This window comes from Melanerpes formicivorus, unplaced genomic scaffold (genome assembly GCF_026170545.1).
Source record: "Melanerpes formicivorus ecotype bairdi unplaced genomic scaffold, bMelFor1.0.p_v2 SCAF_103, whole genome shotgun sequence".
In the NCBI taxonomy this organism is placed as follows: Eukaryota; Metazoa; Chordata; class Aves; order Piciformes; family Picidae; genus Melanerpes; species Melanerpes formicivorus.
Window position 1 is genome coordinate 487349 of NW_027142455.1, and position 18642 is coordinate 505990.

General features: G+C 51.4%; 1 protein-coding gene across 1 annotated transcript; it reads right to left on the reverse strand.

Annotated features, from left to right (window-relative positions):
- Nucleotides 1–1957: 1957 nt before the first annotated feature.
- Nucleotides 1958–12780, reverse strand: GAL (galanin and GMAP prepropeptide). The gene is made up of 7 exons (XM_068166662.1): nt 12762–12780; nt 12261–12337; nt 11995–12075; nt 11280–11334; nt 9475–9561; nt 5326–5403; nt 1958–2265 (listed from the first exon to the last, which is right to left on the reverse strand). Exons 3-7 carry the CDS (start codon nt 12073–12075, stop codon nt 2213–2215), a joined length of 354 nt encoding a protein of 117 aa, XP_068022763.1. The 5' UTR covers nt 12261–12337; nt 12762–12780; the 3' UTR covers nt 1958–2212.
- Between the last annotated feature and the right edge of the window lie 5862 nt (nt 12781–18642).

Here is an 18642-nt window from a genome sequence, read left to right on the forward strand (position 1 = left end):
TTCAGATCATCCAGCCCGAGCATTACCCCAGCACTGCCAGGGCACCACTAAACCATGGCTCTCAGCACCACATTTTCAATCCATCCAAGGACTGAGACTCCAGCACTGCCATGGGCAGCCTGAGCCAGGGCTTGACAACCTTTTGGGGGAAGAAATTGTTCCTAAGCCTCCCCTGGGGACATTTCCTCTGTCTTACTCAGTCTGACAGATTGAATCCCATTGCCCTTTCAGGGACCTGCTGCATGTCCAGAGTGCAGCACAGACACAGTAACTGCCTTCTAATTTTAAACTCAATTTCTTCTCCTATTTCAGAGGAAAATGGAAGAAATGCTAAGATTATGCTCTTTTGATTTGATCAGAAGTTTAGCTGCTTTGCCATAGAGGATGACTTGTCACTGAGTTCTGGAAGGGGATGCTGATTCTCAGCAGTCAGTGCCCTGAAGCCCTTGGAAGCCAGTGAGAAGAATCTGTCTTGGTTTCAGACAGCTCTGAAGACCAATGTGGCCCTGACCAGCAAACATGAGAGCCTGGAACTAGTGACCTGCACTAATATATAAAAGTCACAACATTCTTCTGTCCATCTTGGAAAGGCCCTAAACCTCAGCCAATGAAGTAGAAGCAGCAGCATCCACACCTGCAGTGTCTGCTCTGTCATTGCTCTTTCCTAGACAATAAACCAGTGAAAGACTTTCTGAACAGCTTCCTCACAAGCTGGCTGCATCTGATAGGAAGTGGACTTGGTGCACTTTAGAAAGTGAGAATCAGACATTAGCTCAGAAGCTGAGTGATTAGCAGAGCTCAGGCTGACTGACAATGTGAGGCATCCCTGCAGGGTCAAGGCCATGGCTTGGCATCTTGAGTGCATTCTGCTATGCCAGGAGTGATAAGCAGGTGATGTGCTCTGCAAAATGCCTGTCAGTCTGGGGAGCAGCCTTTGGAAGGGATACTTCAAGGCACTCTGTGGAGAAGGAAGGTCATTAGGGTCAGTATGTTTGATGACACAGGAATAGGAATCACAGAATCCATCTGGTTGGCAGAGGCCTCCGAGCTCATCCAGCTCAGCCCCCACCCAGCCCTGGAGGCTCAGCACCAAACCATGGCCCTGAGCACCAGGCCCACAGCTGCTGGAACACCCCCAGGCATGGGGACTCCAGCACTGCCCTGGGCAGCCTCTGCCAAGGGCTCAGATCCCTTCCAGGGCAGAAAGATTTCCTCCTCTCCAGCCTCAGCCTCCCCTGGGGCAGCTTGCAACCATCTCCTCTGCTCCTGTCCCTTGGCACCAAGGAGCAGAGGCTGCCCCCTCCTCACTCCAACCTCCCTGCAGGGAGCTGCAGAGAGCAAGGAGCTCTCCCTCAGCCTCCTCTGCTCCAGCCTCAACCCCCCCAGCTCCCTCAGCCCTCCTCTAGCCCAGGGGCTCCAGGCCCTTCTCCAGCCTGGCTGCCCTGCTCTGGACAGGCTCCAGCCCCTCCATGGCCTTCCTGCAGGAGGGCCCAGAGCTGAGCACAGCACTGCAGCTGTGGCCTCAAATCCCAGTGCTGAGCACAGGGGGATGATCCCCTCCTGGCCCTGCTGCCCACCCTGCTTCTGACCCAAGCCAGGCTGCCACAGTACAGGATTTGTGTAACCCTCCTGCTCACACAGCTCAGCTGCACTTGCCGTGCCTGAAGGCTGGGTTTGGCCAATGGGTTGGTGCATTCCAGGTGAACAGATGAAAGCTCAAATGAACTTGTTTCATCTTTATGGGAATAGGAACAGGAAGCAGAGCAGCACAGACAGATCTGTGACCTGAAGGGGCTCTCTATGGCTGCAGTCTGTAGTGACTGTTCCATTTCTGCCCCCAGTCTGCAGCATTTCCATCTCATTTTACACTGTTTTTCAGAGCACAGATGCAGCACTGTGGTGTCCCTCCACCTGGGCTTCCTGTCCAATGGGTGCCCTGCTGCTCTGCATTTCAGGCTCCAAGCAGTCTAGTTGCTCTTTATCTTTATTTTATCATCCATTTGCCTACAGAAAAACTTTACCAAGGCAAAATTGAACACTGTAACATCAAAGGAGAGGGGAAAGAATGAAAGTCAACAACAAAAAATACAGCCAGAGGGCAGAATGCATTTATCAGAGGAGTGCAAAGGACACTTCTCATCCTCAGCTCCTTTGGGCCTGTCGGTTTGAGTTCATTCTGAATCTACACACCAAGGAAAGGGAAATGTCTTCTTCAGGACTGGTTTGCTTCCTCTGCTGAAGGTAGTTTGTCAAGTGCTCCCATCTCTGCAAAAGGGAAGAGACAAAGCCAGCTCCTGTGTCAGTGTGGGTATTAATCCCAGCCAATCGATCAGAACAGTCTGCGTTGTGCAGCTTGGTGTTCCTCCTCTGAACTAGAAGAGGCAGCTCTTGGAGCTTCTCATATTTAAACTGATACAGTATTGTCTTTTTCCTTCTGCATGCTAACAACATCTCCCAGCTACAATTTCACCTCTTTAGAGCCAGCAGTGACAGAATGACAATGAATGGACCTCAATTGTCCTGTGTCACTTGGTGCTGCTGGGATGCCAGCAGCTCAGTCGCAGCTCCCAGGCTGCAGCCTGCTCCATCTGGGCAGTCTTGAAAGCTGGAGAGAGCAATTTTCAAGAGAAAGAGCTGAAGGCCCCTTTTAGTCATCACCAAATTACTTCATAGGAGCTTAAATATTCACTTCATCTTGAAGAGCAACATAGGACTGATCCAAACAACCATTCCCTGAAGCTGAATCCCAGGAGTGGGAGTCTCCCCCCACCCCTGCTCCAAAAAGAGAAGAAGAAATTGTATTTATTTAATGTAGTAAAACCTGATTTCATCAGAAATGTTCCAGAATCACAGAATCCCAGAGTGCTCTGGGCTGGGAGGGAGCTCCAGAGCTCAGCCAGCCCAAGCCCTGCACCCAGCAGGGACAACCTCCCCTGGAGCAGGCTGCCCAGAGCCCTCTCCAGCCTCCCCTGGAACAGCTCCAGGGATGGAGCCTCAGCCACCTCCCTGGGCAGCCTGCTGCAGTGTTCCAGCAGCCTCCTGGGGCAGAACTTGTTCCTCACATCCAATCTCAATCTGCTCTGCTCTGCTTTGAAGCCACTGCCCCTGGGCCTGTCCCTGCAGGCCTTTGGGAACAGTTCCTCTGCAGCCTTCTTGCAGATGTTAGAGCATCTATGGTGCGTTTCCCATCTTCTAACCCTACAGTCCTCATTTTGAGCAAACATTTGAGCTAGGTTTTGACATAAATATGGTTAGTAGGCAGTGTGACAGCCTGGGGACACAAGAACTAGCTCAGGAGAACTTGTGTTTTTGTGAGCTGAAGATTCCTCTCTCCCTGAGGACAGCCAACAGCACAATCTTTGCAGAACAAAAGCAGCTGTTTGTCCTCGCTGTCCTGAAGCAGGAACTGTTACTTAGAGACCCCACACAGACTTTTCCTGGGAAAAGCACTCTTCATATTTCTAGGAGATGCATTTTATTTCCTTGCCCTGCTTAGGAGCTCTTAGCCTGCTCCTCAGAGTGCAGAGCATCATCACTCCCCTTCTACTGTGTTCAGTTCTACCTCCTAGGCTCACAAGCAGGCTCCTTCCTCTTCCCAATGGCACAACCACCAGGCAACCACTTTGCCACAGCCTATGTATGCTGCCAACCTGCTTTAAATATCACAGAATCATTCATTTACGTTGGAAAAGGCCCCTGGGATCATCAAGTCCAACCACTGACTCTGCTCTACAAGGATCACGCCTAAACCATAGCCCCAAGCACCACATCCAACTGACCTCCCTGGGCAGCCTGTGCCAGTGTCTGACCACTCATGCTGTGAAAAATGTTTTCTACTGTCCAGCCTAAGCCTCCCCTGGTGCAGCTTGTGGCTGCTCCCTCTTGTTCTATTACTATTTACCTGTGAGAAGAGACCAGCAGCAGCCTCTCCAAAACCTTTCAAGGAGCTGTAGACAGCAACGAGGTCTTCCCTCAGCCTCTTCTCTTTCACACTAACCCTCCCCAGCTCTCTCAGTTGCTCTTCATCAGATTTATTCTCCAGGTCCTCCATAGCTTTCTTGCCCTCCTCTGCACTCCCTCCAGCACCTCCACATCTCTCTTGTATTGACAGGCCCAAAGCTGGACACAGCACTCGAGGTGTGGCCTCACCAGTGCTGAGCACAGGAGGACAATCCCAGCCCTACTCCAAATATACATTTGAATTACCCCTGGCCTTTAGTACCAACCTTAAAGAGTTTTTGTTTCCAGTGCAGAGGTGATTTCATGCCTACTGGGTTGACATTTTTGGTAGTAAGAACTGAGTTGCCTGGGGGGATACAATCCCTGAAGAGAATGGTGCCACAGGGCTCTAGAACTTGTTTCCTGCATACACAGCAAATGAGCAGAGCTCTTGGAAAGTCTCTTTTAATAATGAAATCAAAATACAAATGCACCACACAGTCCTTGGCTCCTGTTCTGCAGCACACACTTGCCACAAAGCTGCTCAGAATTTGTTGTAGATGAAGGCAAGAAAGTAAGGCAGAGGTTTATTGAACTGGCTGCTTTCTGGGACAGAGAATCCCTCAGACCTTGGCAGTAAGAGCAGCTTTTACCATTCCTGATGCTTTCTTCCTAATTCTACAAGGTTTTGAACATTCTGGAAGCAATTTTGGAAGTGCTGAAGCAGAATTGTTTGGAAAAGCAAACCAAAAGGGAGCTTGGAAGCAGGCAGCTCTCCTCCACCTACTGCTGGAACGAAACCTGATTTGAGTCCAGGCAGCTGCAGGCTCAGCTTTTGCACTTCTCGTGGCATTTCTTAGGCTTCACAGGAGTTTGGGCAGCAGCATTGGGAGCTGTTTGCCAACATTCAGCTTAGTGTTTCTGCAGTTTTATGCTGTGCATCCAGGCAGGAAGAGATGCATTGCTCTGGCCACCGACAAGGGGTTAAGAACTGCAGCCAGTAGCTATTGGCATTAAACTGAGCTCTGAGCTCAGTGAACTGGTTGATACTGACTCCCACGTCATCAGACTTTATCTAGCTTTGTTCCCAACTGCTCTGGAGCTGGGGCCATGCAACTTGGCCAGCAGCTGTTATGATGTTCACAGCAGAATAACCACATGGCTTTAGAACCCTGCTGAGTTGGATGTTCATGGCCCTGCAGCCTGCAGGCCTCTACATCAGGCACTCAAATGGCATCGACAGTTCCTCCACCCCACCACAGCTGCCACTTGAAACCTTGCACACTCCAGTCTGACTTCTACAGTCAAGGATAATCCAATCCTAGCTTCTCAGGGAATTCCACACCAGAGAGTGAGAAATTAAGACTAGAAAAGGTTGTCACTAACCTTTAAGGTGCAAGTAAGTCAAAAACTCAATTACTGTGCGCACAACGTTCTCGTCAGCCAGTGGTCTTCCAAGAGCCCCTGCAAGGCAAGCTGAGTGTTACTTAGCATGGCACAAAGGTCTCTTGTACATGGTGCTGTGGATAGGATTGGGAGTACTGGGGGGGGGAGGGAGGGGGGGAGGAGAGGGGGTTGGGGAGAGGTGGGGTGGGGAGAGGGGGAGTGGGAAGCTCTGTGAAATGCCTTTCTCCTTAAATTGTTACTGGAGATTGCATTTGGTGGGAGAGCAAAGCCACTTGAAGGTAGGTAGCTGCAGCTCCCAGAATCAGAATTGCCCAGCTTTGTATGCTGGAGATGATTTGACAGCTTAATGAGTCAATTCAAGGAGTCAGGAGGTCTGCTGCAGAAGTGGTGTGTCCTCTGGTCAATTCTCTCTCTTGAGATGGATGGGGAAGGTAAATTCAGGACAATTTTGCAAAACACTTAGGGGCTCTTCATGGAGTGTAGTCCACTCCAACTGGTTTTTAGCCCAAAAGCTAGGCCTGGGACTTCACTAAGACCTCAGAAAGGCTCTGGCTTTGCACATGCATATAATCTAATACCCTCCTGTTTGATCTGGTGAAGGGAGGCCTCTTGATGCTTTTAGCTTGATGCTTGCTGTGCCTGCTCAAAACAAAAGGGAGATCTGTTTTTATCAGCTTGCTGAGAGCTGCTCTGTATCAGAGGACAATTACCCTGAGACTGCTGGTCCTCTGCACACAGAGCAGACCTGCCCTGATAGATGTGGCTGGCAGGCTGGTATCACAGCACTGAAAACACTGCACCCTGATGTTATCCTGGGGGATGCACTTCCCCCCAGGAACCAGTCTGAAAGCCTGGGAATGCTGGGGGGGCTATTCCAGGGTGGAGAAGATGACGTAGGCTGGAGTAGCACACAGCTCAGAAGGCAGCATGAGCTCTGTGGCACAAATGAGAGCATTGCTGGGGAGCTGTGAGGGACACAGAGCCAGCATCTGAGAAATTGGCCTCTGAAAGTTCTGCATTCCAGTCTTGGAACTGAGACCACCCCTCTGTATCACTGACTGCAACAACACTTCCCCCTGAAGGGAATTTCCTTTAGTCTATATTCCTACCTCAGCTGGTTAAGATTCATCATTATTATCTTATATCAGTAGCTTACTGAGCCAGATTTTATTACCCATCTGAGATTTACTGGAGAAATGTTTTCCTCTAGTGCCTTGAGCTCTTTGCACCTTGGCCTTTTATCGACTCTGCTGCAGACCACGGAACCACAGAGTGGCTCAGAGTGGAAGGAACCTCAGATCATCTACTCAACCTCTCTGCCATGGGCAGGGACACCTCTCAACCTTGGCTGCTCAAGACCTCATCCAAGCTGACCTTGAATATCCCCAGACAGGAGGCAGCCACAGCCTCCCTGGGCAGCCTGTGCCAGTCTCAGCAGCCTCACACTGCAGAACTTCTTCCTCAGCTCCACTCTGACCCTGCTCTGCCTCAGCTTCTATCCATTGCTCCTTAGCCTGGCTCCAGCCCCCCTCAGCAGAAGTCTCTCTGCAGCCTTCCTGCAGGATCCCTTCAGCTCCTGGCAGGCAGCTCTGAGGTGCCCCTGGAGCCTTCTCCTCTGCAGGCTGCACAGCCCCAGCTCCCCCAGCCTGTGCTCCCAGCAGAGCTGCTCCAGCCCTGGCAGCATCTCTGTGGCCTCCTTTCATAATTCTGCAGACTCTAGCAACAGCAGCAATTATTTTCTTGGAATTTACAGATTATCCTAATTGTGCTAATTATGTGTTTCTCAGAGCCTGGTGTCAAGTAAGCCTCATTCATCTGCAAATTCTTCTGGGTTCCCTGGAGACTTGCAAATTTGCTGTGTACCTGCAAGAGTGCTCTGCATAAACCCTTTTACAGCAACAATGTGCCTGCATTTCACCACTGTAAGACACCTCTGTGAGCCAGCAGACTTTAGCTAAAGCCCCAAAGAAGCCTTCATTTTCATTTAAAATAAGAACTCTGACTGCCCTTCCTTCTCAATTAAAATAGCAATTCTGACTGTCCTGCCCATGTTCCAATCTCCTTGGGATAGGAACTCCACAGCGGACTGAAGGCTCAAAGAAAGCTTCAGACAGAGAAGAGCATCTAAAAGCAGGCTCACTACAGAGGCAGTTTGATCATTTTCAGGTCCCATCCAGCAAGTTCAGCTGAGGAACAAATTCTGCACCAGGAGGCTGCTGGAACATTGGCAGAGGTTTCCCAGGGAGGTGGCTGAGGCCCCATCCCTGCAGATATTCAGTGAGGCTGGACAGGGCTCAGATCTAGTAGAGGATGCCCCTGCTGACTGAAGAGGTAGTTGGACTGGATGAGCTTTGGAGGTCCCTTCCAGGCCAGACTGTTCTGTGATTCTGTGAGTCTGTGCAGTTGTGGAGGTCCAGCAGTAGCTGGCAAGAGTTCTATAACTGCTACAGATGATGCTCCTGTGCACACCCCCAAAGGGAGCACAAGCTGCACTGCTGGGTTCCCAGTGCCTTCCTCTCACAGTGCTCCTGACTGGCACAACATCATTTTCACACCAGTGCCTGAGGAAGCAGCTTCTTAAAAGCAGACAAACCAACCAACCAACAAACCTAAACCCACAAAACCCTAAGCTGTTGGTCATTCAGAGTGTAACAGAAAAGCAAGGTGTTCTTGCTGCTCCTCTGTTAACAGTCATTATGCCATGTCATTATAATTAAGCACATTTATTGATGAACTTAGTTTGCAGGGTGCTGAGCAGATGTAAAATAGCCTGAGAGGGCTCTGGGGCTGGGACTTGGTCTTCCCCTCTCAGTGCAGTACTGAAGGCAACAGCACTGCTTGGTTTGGCTGCAGGGAGCAACAGATCACTCTGGCAGTCTGCAGATGAGATTCAGCCCAGCTGGCTTTAGATGTCTGCAGCAGATTCAGTTTCTCCTTGGGAGAAAGACACAGGCTTCTCTAGAACATTCCATATCTTACCCTGAAGTAGGTGTTTACAGTAACTCCTAGAAGTGCCAGCTTCTCTTCACAAGAGGAGTCTAGATAGGTATTAGAGAGGCCTGGCCTTGGATGATGTATCCAGACAAGGTTGCATCCTTTTCACAGAATCACAGAATCACAGAGTGCTCTGGGCTGGAAGGGAGCTCCAGAGCTCAGCCAGCCCAAGCCCTGCACTCAGCAGGGACATCCTCCACTGGAGCAGGCTGCCCAGAGCCCCCTCCAGCCTCACCTGGAACAGCTCCAGGGATGGAGCCTCAGCCACCTCCCTGGGCAGCCTGCTGCAGTGTTCCAGCAGCCTCCTGGGGCAGAACTTGTTCCTCACATCCAATCTCAATCTGCTTTGCTCTGGTTTGAAGCCATTGCCCCTGGTCCTGTCCCTGCAGGCCTTTGGCAACAGTCTCTCTGCAGCCTTCTTATAGCCCCTCCAGGTACTGGCAGCTGCTCTAAGGTCTCCTTGGAGCCTTCTCTTCTCCATGCTGAACACCCCCAGCTCCCTCAGCCTGTCCACACAGCAGAACTGCTCCAACCCCCTGGTCATTTTCATGGCCTCCTCTGGAACACTGCTATTTACTGAATTCTGGTAGATGCAAGCTCAAAACAATCTGTGGCCTTAGCCTGACACGAGTTATGACCATGTTTTCAGGCTCTGAATGAAGGTAATTCATCTTGCTTAAAACTAGGAAGTATTGTGGACCTATCAGGGGGTTTAAGTAGCTTTTTATGTACTCCTACAGCAATCAGTGCCACACACTCCTGGGCTCCAGTTCAGCTTCCCCTACTGAGAAATTCCTTTATAAGATCACTTCTTTGGTGAAAAAAACCCAATTGAATGTTTGGGGTGGTGTTTGAAACACTTCTTGAATATATGGAAAGAAACCCCAAAGTTTATCCAAGGTGCTATGGTCTATTATACTTTAAAAGCATGGGGTGTTCCCTAGGCCCCAAGAGGTCTGAAGCTACGGCCAGGCACAAAGAGCACACTGAACGGCCGAAGGTTTCATCCTTTCCTCCCTTTGGCAAGGCTTTGGATGAAGTGCAGGAACCTCTAGTTTGTAAACTCTAAGGCCACATAGGAATTGCTAAAGCTATCCAAGCCATCAGCAATTCTGGCTTGCCGAGTTCCATTACCTGCTTTGCCATCCTGGTCAGGCTGTGCTTCACGCTTCCCAGTGAGGCTGTTCTTGTCATTCAGAGACCTGTGGTTGTCTACTGCATCTGAGAAACACATGAAAACCAGAGGAGCTCACTGGCACCACACTAAACCTTTGCAACACCGCTCACTTTTCACAGCTTTCACAGAAAAGATCACAATGGGCACTTCTGAGGTACAAAACGACAAAGCAACAATGCCTGTGTCACCCAGCCAGCCTCTTGTGAATCTCTGCCAATGGTTTCTACCACCCACACCCCAAGGCCTGCACTGCACCCTTGCTGAAGCTGTTGCTCAACGCAGAGGAAGCTGCACAACCACTGCAAGTGTGTGCACTCAGCTGGGATGTGTGCAGCTGCTTCTGCTGCTCTTCCCTCTGCTGGTCACCCTAAAAGAAAAGTCTGCTCAAAAGAAAACTGCAGGCAGTGTTGGGAGGTTATTCATGTAAACCATCTTACATGCCCCTGGTGCCTCCTCTCTCCCCCTTGCCATGGGCATTTCCTTGATCAGCCAAAGCTGGTCAATACGACCTGCAACAAAGGATGGATTCCTATTATCCAGGCTTCCACAACTGGCACTTTGACAAGTCCCTGTTCCCATGGTGCCTCTTGGTAAGACTGGCTTGGGGGCAAATATCCTTCCAGACATTGGTCAGAACCAGACCATACATTTCAGAGGAATTAGTCCATTTATTCTTTTAGATGCCCTTACAGTTAGTTAAAAAGAATGATGGGAACCATAGCGAGTGTCATGTGCCACTGAGACTGAAATTAGAGAGACATTGCTGGAGTGGGTTTACATCAAGGAGAAAAAAGGCTGAAAGCAGATCTTTGTGACAGCTTAGAGTTGCATTGCTCTTTTCTTACAGCCTTCCTTTGTGATTCTCCAAAACCAATGGTGATCCTGCAGGCAGCAGTGGTGGACCTGCAGGCAGCAGTGGCAGACCTGCAGGCAGCAGTGGGAGACCTGCAGGCAGCAGTGGGAGACCTGCAGGCAGCAGTGGCGGACCTGCAGGCAGCAGTGGCAGACCTGCAGGCAGCAGTGACAGACCTGCAGGCAGCAGTGGCAGACCTGCAGGCAGCAGTGGCGGACCTGCAGGCAGGCACCGATGGTGCTTCTGCAAAACTACACTGGTTTTGTATTTCAAACATCTTGTAGATCAGATATCACACAGTGAAGAGGCAATATCTGCAGTCACAAGTGCACATCTTGTTGGCTTCATTTGTTTTTCTTAAACTGAACAAAAGCTACCCAAAAATAGGCATGCTAAATGCAGGCAGGAAAGCCATGGAAGGCCATTGCCAGCCCTGAGAAGTGCCAACGTTTCAGTGGGAAGAATGACAAAATGTGGCATCTAAGATGCTGTAAGATCCCTTCCAGGGAAGGGGGGATGGGAGAAGTGTTTGTCATGTGAAAATTCAGTTTGAGGAGTAAGAAGAGTGAGCAGAGGTGCTGCTGGACATGGAGCCTCACAGCACAACTCTGCCTCAGAGAAGATGGTCAGTTACTGTCTGAGCCAAGTCAGTTCTGTATCAGATATGTGACAAATCCCCAAGCAATGAATCTCTGCAGTCTCGCAGGTTCAGACACAACTGCCTTCATCAGAGAAGTGAGTAACACACTACAGCAAACTCGTCAGGAAGTTATGGCTTATAAGGAAAAAACCCTTCTGCATTTTAAAATAATGAAAAAACCCACAAAACAAAGAAAGAAAGAAAGAAACCCAACCAAAACAAACCAACCCAACCAAAACTCCCCAAGCCCCAAGCATCAGTTGACTTACGTGGCCCAAGTAGGTAGCCAGCACTGTTCAAAGTCCAGCCCCTCTTCTCTTTTGCCTTGAGGAGAGAAATGCAAGCAGGTTATTGCATGAACTGCAGAGTGTTCTCTGGAGACAAAGCAAAGGGCATCCAGCCAGACATCCCCTCAGCAAAAGGACATCCTCTCAGCAGAAAGGGGCTTGAAATCACCAAACATTGTCAAAGCTAAGAGCCAACAGTACTGAAGCAAACATTAGTGGGAAGAACTCTTGCCTACTCCCTAAGTCAGTAGTTCTGCTGCTGACATCTGTGAGGTATGAAGATCACACATCATGGAAACGAAACTGCACTTAGTGGTTTGGGAGGCAGAGCTTTTGACTTTATACTCCGAGTTTCTGCTCCAAGTGTGCCAATATCTGCTTTTAGCTGTTAGAATGTACTTGACAGCCTTTCTAGAATAAAGTTCATGCACACCTCTCTTTCTCCAAGTCAGATGAGACATCCACTCAGCTCTGTCTATAAACTTGACACTCTTCTTGCCCTTAGTCATATTACTTGCTACCAGGTTCAAAAGCCCCAAAGTCTTAACTTCTTCACTGCTCCAAACTCTTTCTGAGCACTGCACCTGCCCAGCCCCTGTAGCTAGCAGTGTCTGTACATCAGGGCAAAGACTGAAGGGATCTGCTGGCTGAGCCATGGATACTGCCCGGCGGATGGGAGCTCCAAACCAGTACTTACTGAGAAAACCAGTCCGAATGTCTCTGACAGGGTGGCACAAAGGATTAAAGACAGAAACAGGAAACCGGTGCCCCTCTGCATCTGGAAAGAAACCAGACCAGGGTGAGGGCTCCGAGCCACCGCTCCGCTTTCCAGTCACGGCTCCCCGGGACACGGCAGCATCCCCGCCGCGGGGGACAGGCGGGGGTGAAGCCGCTCCCGCGGAGCAGGGCGGCTGTGGTTCCGCACCCAAATTCGCGGTGGGAGAGAGGTGGAGAGGGGGATACCTTGAGCTGGGGCGCGGCGGCCTCTCGCTGGAGGCGTTCCGGAGGGTGCTGGCGGCGGGGGGTCCCAGGCTGCGGACCTGCAGGTGGGGATGGACGGAGAGGAAGGAGGTTCCCAGGCTGCAGTCCTGTCAGATGGGAGGGGGCGTCCCAGGCTGCAGTCCGGCCAGCGGGGAGGGAGGCCCCAGGATTCAGTCCTGCCAGCAGACGCTACTGCATGGCCGCGGGTCTACAGAACACCCCCCGGCTCCCTCCGCTCTTTATGGGCTGCAGCAGCCCCGCACAGGAGGGGGTGGCCTTGGGGGGGTGGGGGGAAGGGGGAGGGGGGAAGCAGGGGAGGGGAGCGGGGAGCTGAGAGCCGCCCACCCCTCTCTCCTCCACCTCTACTGGGTCACTTCCCCCTCGCCAGCTCCTGCGTTAGGAAGGGCAAAACCGACAACAATTCAATTAGAGGCTTTTGGAAGCACGACGCAGGCTGCAGGCAGATAAGAGCCAGGCAATTACCTTTGCTGCAGGCGGGCTGGGCAGGCTGGGGAGCGGGGCGCTGGGCGGCCGGGGCTAGGCTGGACTGGACTGGGCTGGGCTGGGCTTTGCTGGGCTGGGCTTTGCTGGGCTGGGCTAGCCTGGGTTGGGCTGACCTGGGCTGGCCGGTGCAGGGGGGCCGCGGGTCTTGCGGGGCAGCAGGGAGTGAGAGGGAGTCAAGTGCCCCCGGAGCACTTGTCAGAGGCTCAGAAGGGGCAGCCTCTGCTGCTGGCGCTGCTGAGCCAGGCTCAGCGCTGGGGCGTCGTGAGGGCTCCACACAGCCCTGTGCTATCCACAGCCCCCGAAGCTCCGTGTGGCCCAGCACCGTGCTGGCCTTTCTGAGCCCTTTCACGAACTCAGATTGCATCAGGTTGCAAGAGATCCTCAAAGGGTATCTTGTCCGATGCCCTTGCTGTCAGCAGGGACACCTCCACCAGATCAGGCTGCCCAGGGTCGCATCAAGTTTGACCTTGATTGGTGAGGGTGATGGCTTCTTCCCACCAGTAAGCTGGTGGTGGAGGCCATCTCTCACAAGCACTCTTGCACACTGGTGGCCCTCCAGGAGGCATACACAGAACCAGGATCCAGCCCATGACATCTGGTCCAGTACCTTGGAATCACTGAATCACAGAATGGTTTGGGTTAGAAGGGTCCTTAAAGACCATCTGGTTCCAGCTAAAGACCATCTAGTTCCAGCTAAAGACCATCTAGTTCCAAGCCCCAGCCTTATTCATGTGCTCTCCCCATTTGGTGCTGAGCAGCACCACAGCTGCCCTCTTCTGCCCTCTGTCGGCATCTGACCCCAGGCATCTGGTGGGAATGCATCCAGGCTGGGTCACAGCTGCCTAAAAGCTTCCTGGGACCCTGGGGCTCAGCTGCTCCTCGGAGCAGCATCTCTTTGCACCTCAGGCTCCAGCATGACTTTAATGGAACTTTTTTAAGTGCACATGTGTATCTGATAGGCCCTTGAATGGAGCAAGCCCCTTGTACACTGAAATCCACAGCTTCACAGGTTGCACTGGGTGGGAAGGGACTCTCCAAGGGCATCTTGTGCAACCCCCTGCAGGCAGCAGGGACAGCTCCAGCCAGAGCAGGCTGCCCAGGGACACAGCCAGGCTGAGCTTGAGTGGCTCCAGGGATGGAGCCTCAACCACCTCCCTGGGCAGCCTGTGCCAGAGTCTCCCCAGCCTCCCTCTGTGCAACTTCCTCCTGAGCTCCAACCTAACTCTGCCCTGCTCCAGTTCCACAGCCCTGCCCCTTGACCTATCCCCACAGCCCCTTCTGAACAGTCCCTCCCCAGCCTGCCTGCAGCTCCCCTGCAGATTCTGATGTCTTGCTCTAAGTTTGACTCTCCTTGTTCTAGCACCAGAGCAAAAGGAAGTGAGTCAAGGCTACTACTGTACTTCCTCACTACTATATGTCCAAAATACCACTTTTTTCTTTTATTTTGTAAGGTTCTGTATGCAAGGCTCAGCATGCAGCCTTCCATGGTGAGTAGCTGAGCCCCAGCCTGGCAGTTCATGACCAAAGGCATTTCATCAGTGGGCTTCTCTCAGTCATGGTTACCACTGGTATCAGGATGTGCAAACTTTAAATTACAAGGTTAGCTCCTGGTTGGTTTTTTTCCCTACCAAATTGCATTTTCTCTGCAACAACTACATTTATTCACTACAAGTCCTTCAAATTCATCTTGGTAAGCAAAGCATCACAGAATAAGTCATTCTTCATAGTTTCATAGTTTCATTCAGGGTTGGAAGGGACCACAAGGATCATCTAGTTCCAACCCCCCTGCCATGGGCAGGGGCACCCCACACTAGATCAGGCTGGACAGAGCCTCATCCAGCCTGGGCTTAAACACCCCCAGGGACTGTTAAACACCCCCAGGGACACTTCCAGCTGCTTTTGCAGGTAGACATGCTGTGAGACAGCTATCAGACACCATCAGGGACCTGCCATTCCCCAACTCAAGAGCAGAGTGTTTTAAGTCAGTGTAGCATCATGTTCCGAAGCCAGGCTGCACACAGGAGCTGTGCTTGTGGTTGTTTCCTGGTCTCTGGTGTCAGGAGCAGTAGGGTTCTGATGCTCTAACCATGCCACTGTCTCTCTGATCTAAAACTGCTTGAATAAAGCTGGGCAGTTCTTAAATGCTGATGTACATCAGTGTCATTTTTGACACTTGAAGCTTTGTGGCACAAATTGCTGTGGGGTTTGTTTGGTTTGGGTTAGTTTTCTCTGTGTGTGTTACTCAAATAAAACATGAGGCCAGGCTGAGCTTGGAGCTGGGAACAGAGGAGCCTGAAGGCTGCCCTCAGTGCTGGGGATAAAGCTGTGCAGGGCTGGAGCCAGCTCAGGGATGGCCAAGGACAGCACAAGGGGCACTGGGGGCAAGCTGGAGCAGAGGAGCTGCCAGGGGAACAGAAGGAAACCTTTGTCCCTGTGAGGCTGCCAGAGCCTGGAGCAGGCTGCCCAGAGAGGTTGTGGAGTCTCCTGCTCTGGAGCCTTTCCAACACCCCATGGATGTATTCCTGTGTGCCCTGCCCTGGGTGCCCTGCTCTGGCAGGGGTTGGGCTGGATGATCTCTGGAAGTCCCTTCCAAGCCCTGATTCTGTGATGCTCTGAATTGAATCTACTGAAAGTATGATCATGCTTTGGAGAATTTACCATTCAAAGTCTGTTTGCAACCCAAAGCTTTGTTGCCTCAGCTGTCCTTGTAAGGCTTCTCTTCTTTTCAGTTCAGCTGTGGTCCCAAAGTGTATTTTGCTGTTTGGGAGTAGATGTATTTTCATTTTAAAAAACAACAATCACCCAATCCATGGAAGTTATCTTGGGAGATGTCACTGCTGGAACCAGTCCCCCCAGGCAGGAGTCTGGGGGTGATAAGCCAGAGCCAGAGGTGAAACCAGCAGCATGGCTGCAGTGCATGTACACTAATGCACGAAGCATGGGCAACAAACAAGAGGAGCTGGAAGCCTTGCTGCAGCAGGAAAGTTATGATGTAGTTGCCACCACAGAGACTTGGTGGGACGACTCACATGACTGGAGTGCTGCAATTGATGGCTACAGGCTCTTCAGGAGAGATAGGCAAGGAAGAAGGGGTGGAGGGGTGGCCCTGTACATCAGGGAGGCACTAGATGCCATTAAGCTGGAGATCAGGGACCATCAGGTTGAGTGCTTGTGGGTAAGAATTAGAGGGAAGACCAGCAGGGCAGACATCCTGGTTAGAGTCTGTTATAGACCACCCAACCAGGAGGAAGATGTTGATGAAGCATTCTATAGGCAGCTTAGGGCTGTCTCAGGATTGCCTGACCTTGTTCTCATGGGCGACTTCAACCTGCCTGACATCTGCTGGGATCTCAACACAGCAGAGAGGAGGCAGCCTAGGAGGTTCTTAGAGTGCATGGAGGACAGCTTCTTATCCCAGGTGCTGCGAGAGCCTACCAGGGGCAAGGCTATGCTTGACCTCCTCTTCACCAACAGGGAAGGGCTGGTGGGGGTGTGGTGGTCAGAGGTGTTTAGGGGCCATGACCTCCTCTTCACCAACAGGGAAGGGCTGGTGGGGATGTGGTGGTCAGAGGTGTTTAGGGGCCAGTGACCAGGAGATAATTGAGTGTTCAATATGCAGCCAAGCTAAGAGGGGCAGCAAGAAGACCTCCACTCTGGACTGCTGGAGGGCAGACTTCAGGTAACTCAAGGAACTAACTCAGAAGGTTCCTTGGGAAACAGCCCTTAAAAACAAAGGGGTCCAGGAGAGCTGGACCTGCTTCAAGGAAGAATTGTTGAAGGCTCAGGGACAGGCTGTGCCAATGTGCCGGAAGATGAGCCGCCGGGGCAGATGGCCAGCCTGGATGGGCAATGAACTCTTAATAGAACTAAGGGAAAAAAAGAGGGTGTATCACCTTTGGCAGAGAGGGGAGGCAACCCATGGAATGTTTAAGGATGTTGCTAGGTCTTGTAGGAAGAAAATTAGGGAGGCAAAAGCACATTTGGAGCTTAGACTGGCCTCTGCTGTGAAGGACAACAAAAAGTCCTCCAGGAGGACACAGTCTCAGGCTGTGCCAGTGGAGGTTTAGGCTGGAGGTTAGGAGGAAGTTCTACACAGAGAGAGTGATTGCCCATTGGAATGTGCTGCCCAGGGAGGTGGTGGAGTCACCATCATTGGAGGTGTTCAGGAGGAGACTTGATGCGGTGCTTGGTGCCATGGGTTAGTTGATTAGGTGGGTTGGATTGGTTGATAGGTTGGACACGATGATCTTGAAGGTCTCTTCCAACCTGGTCTATTCTATTCTATTCTATTCTATTCTATTCTATTCTATTCTTTGCATTCAAGCATTATGGAGATGTGTTAATTCTCTTAGCTTTGGCTGCAGTTTGCTCTTCAAATGCCTGTAAAAAGCATTTGAAACAATGGATTTTAAGCAGTAATTTTGATTCCAATTTGTCATCACCAGACTTGCATCTTCTTGTCAAAGCACAGAGTAAAATGAGCTCTTAATCTCCACTAGAGAGCAAGCCTCTGTATACTCCAAGGCTCAATCCATCACTTGCCCATCTTCATTCAAAGTTCAATAATTCTATCAGTCATCCCTACAATCAATGTTCTGGTTCCCTCCATTGTCCTTGTCAGGAATGCTATCAATCTTTTTGGTTCCATAGGAATCTGAAATATAAACTGCTCAGACACAAGAATTAGAATTGGTCTGGAGCCTGCCTTTGCTAGCTGAGCTTGAAAAATGCTCATCTCTGGGACTGTGTGGATGGTTTGCTTCTGGAGGTGACCCTTCAGCATATTAATTCCTCCATGGACCCCCAGTTCCCTCAGCCCTCCTCTAGCCCAGGGGCTCCAGGCCCTTCTCCAGCCTGGCTGCCCTGCTCTGGACAGGCTCCAGCCCCTCCATGGCCTTCCTGCAGGAGGGCCCAGAGCTGAGCACAGCACTGCAGCTGTGGCCTCAAATCCCAGTGCTGAGCACAGGGGGATGATCCCCTCCTGGCCCTGCTGCCCACCCTGCTTCTGACCCAAGCCAGGCTGCCTTTGGCTTTCTTGGCCCCCTGGGCACTGCTGGCTCCTGCTCAGTGACTGCCACCCAACCCCCCCAGGTCCCTCTCCCAGCTGCAGCTTTCCAACCACCCCTCCCCAGCTCTGGAGCTCCCCATGGGGTGGTTGGGAGTCAGGGGCAGGTCCTGGCCCTTGGCCTTGTTGAACTTCAGCCAAGGAGCCTTGGCCATGGCTCTCACCTGCCCAGATTGAACTCCATGAGTTTTGAAAGACTCTGGGCAGTGCCCTTGCATCAGTGCCAGCCATTTCAACACTTGGCTGGATTCTGTCTAGGCCCACAGATTTTATGTGGGTTGAGCCCTTGCAAAAAGCCTCAGATCAGCTCTTTCTCCACCACTGGCGGATCAGCATGGGTGTTGTGGTAGCTATTTGATCCTATGCCCTGGATTCCAGCTGTGCCAGTAAAGACAGAGACAGAGAAGGTATCATGAGATGGTTTGGGTAGGAAAACATCTTTCAGATCATTGAGTCCAACCATTTGCCAAATATTGCCTTGCAATACAGCTCAAAGTATCAGTTTCAAAGATGAGCTTACAGCAGGAGCAATGCTGTGCTGCAAAGGTCTTTTCTCCACATGTGGTCAGAGGAAGCTTCCACTAAGAGAGAGCTTGGCAGTCCTCTCAGCAGGTGCCAGTCTGCTACAGGTCACTGCTGGATAGATGAAGCTGAAGCAATCTGACATGTTAGAGGGGGTCCACTTCTGTTCTACAGCATTTGCAGCTGAGTACAAAAATGAATGCTCCTGCCTTGGGGCAGAATGGCTGGAAAGCTGCCAACAGGAAAGGCCCTGGGGGTGCTGGGTTCAGCAGC